The 5,810-nt window shown below is 35.3% G+C and overlaps 1 protein-coding gene across 2 annotated transcripts; it reads left to right on the top strand.

The window, feature by feature from the left end:
* The first annotated feature begins 648 nt into the window (after positions 1–648).
* Positions 649–2,361, top strand: LOC133298166 (photosystem I reaction center subunit N, chloroplastic). 2 transcript variants are annotated; one of them, XM_061497427.1, is made up of 4 exons: positions 649–1,046; positions 1,459–1,584; positions 1,760–1,889; positions 2,227–2,361. In XM_061497427.1, the coding sequence occupies exons 1-3, from the start codon at positions 735–737 to the stop codon at positions 1,847–1,849; spliced, it is 528 nt and encodes a 175-aa protein (XP_061353411.1). In that variant the 5' UTR covers positions 649–734; the 3' UTR covers positions 1,850–1,889; positions 2,227–2,361. The 2 variants fall into 2 exon arrangements, with proteins under 2 accessions (XP_061353411.1, XP_061353410.1); XM_061497426.1 differs by lacking the exon at positions 2,227–2,361 and having other exon boundaries at positions 650–1,046; positions 1,760–2,073.
* Positions 2,362–5,810: the final 3,449 nt, after the last annotated feature.

The raw sequence follows: 5,810 nt of genomic DNA, 5'->3' as shown, positions 1-5,810 counted from the left end.
CACGATTATTTGTTATTGTTGGATAGTGAAAAATAAGAACAAGAATTAAATAACACTATTCACAGAGATAAAATATGTCAAATGAGAACAAAGAAGCATTTTTTTGAAAAAAAGTTTTATCAGCGCATAGATCTCATAAAGTTACATGAAAGATTTGGACACTCGAGCCAAAAGTTATGGCTTACCAAAGTTTTAGGATAAAACTTCTAAAATTTTGTACGTGTTATCCTCGTATGAGTTGCGCTCAAATTTGGACACGATTGCCCCCTACTGCGCCTCGATTTGGGTGCAACAAATTGTGCCCAATTCTGGACGCAACTGGTTGATGTACATTCATAAATAAATTTTAAATTACTATAATTTTATAATTTTTATTTAAATTATAATATTTAGAAAAAAAGTTCCCTTCAAAAAAAAGTTATGCAGGAAGATATATCATTATATCAAGCACAACAATATTCAAGTGGGTCCTTATAACTGTAGACCCATAGAAACTGAAGTGTCCCCAAAAAGATTAGCACGGAGAGCAAGATCTGCCAATAGGATCGAGGGAAGCTCACCTTATCCAAACGCCCACCACAATCTTTAATTACATCCATCATCACATCACTCCTTATCATCCATAGCCTCAAACAAAATAATAACCCACGAAACAACCCATCCAAGCCCTTCATCCTTGCTAATTAAATTGATTTTGCTTTTGACTGTGATAAACATCACAAAACTTGCACCACATGGCTGCCATGAACTCTAGCGTATTGGCTTGTAGCTATGCCATATCGGGTTCAGGATGTTCTGAGCTCAATTCGAAGCTCACTTCCGTGTCCTTGGTTGCATCACCATCGGTCTCTGGTTACAAGTTGCCCATGATCAAGGCCCAAAAGGCCATAGTTCCAAAAGCCGAAGAATCTCAAGCAAGTGAAGGAAGGAGAAATGCCCTTTTTCTCTTGGCAGCTACCCTTTTCACCACAGCAGCCGCAGCCTCCAATTCTTCAGCCAATGCTGGAGTCATTGAAGAATACCTTGAAAAGAGCAAGGCCAACAAGGTCTAACCAATCCCTTGTCTTTGTCTTTGCCATATATACAAGGATCGATTATTTTACCTATCAATTTTTTTTTTGCTTATTTTTGTCTATCATTTTAAAATATCATTAAATTAGAATTTTAATTAATATTTATTTTGTTCTCTTCACTTTATATTCTGATTTAACGGTAATGGAGAGTGGTAGGCAAAGGTAAGCAGAAAAAATGTATATTCTGATCTAACGGTAATGGAGAGTGGTAGGCAAAGGTAAACAGAAAAAATAGTAGGTAAAATAACTTGTTCCATATATATACGATGGATATATATATATATATATATATATATATATATATATATATATATATATTTTTTTTTTTTTGCCTTTTTGTGTTTTTTGTCATCATAATGTGTATTAATTTGATTATGTGCTATAGGAATTGAATGACAAGAAGAGGCTAGCTACTAGTGGAGCAAACTTTGCAAGAGCGTACACCGTGCAATTCGGCACTTGCAAGTTCCCTGAGAACTTCACTGGTTGTCAAGATCTTGCCAAACAAAAGGTCTAGCTCTTATTTGTGTTAATTCGTATTAAAAAAATATAATATAAAATTATTCATGATCACATAATGAATTGATTACTTCACATTTTACTTATTTGCTTTCTCAAATCCCAAGTCTTGCATTTACCTTTTCTAATTCTCTCTTCTTCTTTTTCATTTGGTTTTTATTTTACAGAAAGTCCCATTCATTTCTGATGATTTGGAACTTGAATGCGAAGGAAAGGACAAATACAAGTGCGGTTCTAATGTTTTCTGGAAATGGTGAAGGGGGCAACATTTCCATGCCCATCTGTTCTCTTTGAAATGTACCAAACTTCTCCTTGAAAATATACCATATTTCTCTGCAATACTTTTATTTTTATTATTATTATTATTATTATTATTAGTATAATGGTGATGATGATGTTATTGGTTTTTATCTGGTTTAAAAATAAATCAGATAAATTATTAAATTTGATCCAGTAGCAAGAGATTTGATTAGTTTGTATTAAGTTATGTATTGAATTTTCGGTTATATATCCTAAAATAATAAACCAGATAAATTAGGCTTATTTCTTCTAGGTTCGTTGACATTACATCAAGCTTGTCCAATTGCTATGCCTTTTGTTTGGAAGGGATTTTTTATTTTTATTTTTTAACCAGGAGTTTGAACCTTACAAAAAGTTAAAATCTGACTGTCAAAATGATCCATCCACCACTACATCCATGGCAAAATTATCAAACCTTTGATAACGTCAACTATTAAAGTCAGGTACGTTAGAATTATCTTTTTAGCGAAACAGTTTCAAAACATAAATGTAACCTATTCATAGGATCACAGCTAAATTTGTATTCCCTAAGGACTTTGTACTTTTAGGCTTCGCTTATCCTGATTATTGCTTCGATTAAACATCTATTTATATTTTGGTGCGTGACAGCGTGTTAGAAATAGTTTATTTGGTCCAATTTGCCATCATGGCCTCTTCTGTTTGGTATCATTTCCTGTTTCATTTGGCAAGCTAGGAATAAGAAAATTTTTCAGGGATCTTCTGTTCCTGCTTATGGCACTTTTAGAGCTGCTATGGTCTATGGTGAAGATTTTTCTTGGTCAGAAAACACGCTTCGGGTTGCTGGTCTTGAGACTAACTCGAATAAAGAGAAATTAGTTTCTTGGGTTTTTCCTTCGGACCCTTGGGTTAAGCTCAATGTGGATGGGTCAAGTATGAATAATGGAGAAGCTTCTGCTTGTGGGGGTGTATTTAGGAATGCTAGTGGAAGGTGGCTTGTTGGCTTTTGTAAAAATCTTGGCTGTGGTAATGTTTTGTTAGCAGAACTTTGGGGTTGTCTCCTTGGGCTTGAGATTGCATGGAGGAAAGGTTTCCGTTTTGTCTGGCTTGAAGGTGATTCCTTAGTAGCCCAGTTTTTCATAAAAGAAGGGTGCAGCTCTCATCATCCAGCCTCTAACTTGGTCTTGCGCATAAGGAATATGCTGGATTGGAATTGGAGGGTTAGAATTTTCCATATTCATAGGGAAGGGAATGGGGTTGCCGATTGGATGGCCTCTTTTGCCTACTCCTTTGATTGGTCTTTACAAGAGTTTGACTCGCCTACTTCTGGTTGTCGTGACAAACTTGAAAGGGACTATGTAGGAGTAGTTTGGTCTAGGAGGTGTTCCTAGTTTCTTTTTTTTTGTTTTTATGTTTCCTGTTTGCTTTTCAAAAAAAGAAATAGTTTATTTGATTTTCATTTTGACTTTTGCTTTTTTATTTTGGTGAAATATTTTTCTTAGATGAGCTTGTCTTTATGTTTGAAAGTAGAGGTCTGCAAAATAATCAAAAAATTCAACCGAACCATGAACCGAACCGAACCGCTCCTTAAAATAATCGATTTTTAAAAATTAGTTCATGAACCGAACCAGTTTTTAAAGAACTAGTTCATGAACCGAATCGGTTTTTAGAACCAGTTTAAGAACTGAACCGATTTTTAGAACCAGTTTAAGAACCGAACCGTTTTCAAACCAAACCAAATTGATTTTTATAACTTTATTTTTTAATTTTTTTAATTTTTTTCCTTTTCAACATAAGATTGACCCGAATCGGTTCCGAACCAAATCGTTTTCAACTGAACCGAACAACTTCCGAACCGAACCAGTTTTGAACCGAACCGAACTATTTAAACCAATTCGGTTCGGTTTTTCAAAAAATTCGATTCGGTTCGACCCATGCACATCCCTATTTGAAAGGATAGAATGAGATGGTTCATAATGGAGTCGATCGAGCGGTTAAATGATTTAATCTATTATTTGGAGATTATATTAAATTATTACTAATGGAGTAAAATAGTTAAAGATGGATATATTTGTTGCAATCAAATTTTAATAACATTATCATGACTTGTTGCAGGAAACCATCAAATACTAGTAATAATATAAGGGAATTACTTTTCTCATGTTACATAAACAAAATATTATCTCCTACACTCACATTTCTTAAATGGGTCCCACAAGATTTTTTCTCTCTCACCTTTAACTTTTTTCTCTCTCCTACTTTTTGTTTGAGCATGAGATAGTACTTCTCTTATACAACATAAGAGAAGTATTACCCATAATATAAATAAATAAAGGGGAAAACAGTCAAAACACTTATCTTGGAGAAGTGGTGTCTCATGCAGTGGAGACAATTCTTTGAGACATTGATTGTATTGCCACATTTTTAGAAATTATTTTTCTAATTGTCATGTGTTCAAAACAATTTTTCAGAATGCCACGTGGTTAGACATGCTACAGCCCAAAGCATGTTTGGTTTGCCCATGTGTTAGACCATACGCACTTTGCCCTCTAAAACGTTTAGTGGGTGATTGACATGTGTCCCCTTTTACTCAGAGCAAACTAAGTGAAATCAATCACCCACCAAACGTGCTAGGGGGGGTATAGCATGTATAATGTGTGCACTATCAGTCTGCTCTGAGTGAAAGGGGATATGTGTCAATCACCCACCAAATGTACTAGGGGGCATAACATGTATGGTCTGACACGTGGGCAAACCAAACGTGTTATGGGCTATAGCACGTTTGGCCGCATGCCACTCTAGAAAATTATTTTGAACACGTGGCATTTAAGTAAGTTTTTTTAAAAAAAAGTGGCATTGTTGTCACTATCTCCAATTCTTGTGGGACCCACCCATTTTGTTTTATAAAAAAAAACTTGGCACATGATTTGATGGCTGAGCAGGTTATTTTTCCATAAATAAAATAATTAAATTGATATGTACTATTTACTTTATGCACCTATTTAAAAATATTTAATTGCAACAAACCTTAAAAGCTCAGCAACTGAGAGCTTAATGTGTGAGCTACCAACACAATAAAAGTTGTAACATCTTGTAGTACTCCGATATGTTATCATTATGTATTATATTAAGCGCAGTTACAATCACAATAGTTCAATTAAAAATACAGCTAAACTTTTTCTTGTTAAACATTGCACTTTTTCGTTTAAAATTAATACCATGTTTAAAATAAACCAAGACTGTAATTATAAACACTAACATTGCAAAATATTTAATTCTAGCTTAAACATATCATACAAGTCCTATGAGACACTACTATGAGGTTCCCATACGCCTCATAGCCTTATTCTTTAATTTATACATCTTGCTCTGCTCGCTGAGTTCCTCACTTAAGCGAGCTTCTCAGCGAGCAAATTGTATTTCCTCGTTGCTCTGCTTGTACAAGCAAGCATTACAGCGAGCCATTTAATTCCTCAGATAGTTGCTACTGCCCAGGCCCCCTGTTTCCTCGCGGTTTCGCTCGCTTAAGCGAGCCTGAGAACGAGCATTACCCTATTTTTAGTTTCCATCAGCAAGGGTTTTCTGGAACCCAAGGCATAACTCACGAGACTTGCTTGCTCAAGCGAGCATGACCGCGAGCTCTCCCCAGCTCCAACAATGGGTACTGTCTCTAGTTTAATTAACTCGTTGGTCTCTTTGCTTAAGCGAGCTCACCATCAAGCAAAGCCTGAAACTTGAAATATCCCATTTGTTTCATGGCTCTTGTTTCTCAAGTTTTAGCACACCATTTGGTACCTAATAGTCATGGAATGACCACCCAATTCCCAACGAACATGGGGGCACTTACATCCCAATCTACTTATCAAATTATGTCTCTTTCTTGCTTCACAAGTTATCACTCAATTGCTTTCTTGGTTACTAACTTATCTAGTTTCTTAACTTAGCATATATGACCACGTT

Source organism: Gastrolobium bilobum, unplaced genomic scaffold, assembly GCF_033153095.1.
Source record: "Gastrolobium bilobum isolate Gb01-03AN ecotype WA unplaced genomic scaffold, APGP_CSIRO_Gbil_v1 utg12372, whole genome shotgun sequence".
Lineage (NCBI taxonomy): Eukaryota > Viridiplantae > Streptophyta > Magnoliopsida > Fabales > Fabaceae > Gastrolobium > Gastrolobium bilobum.
Note: the sequence above shows the minus strand (reverse complement) of the source record. Positions and strands in the feature narration are given on the sequence as shown.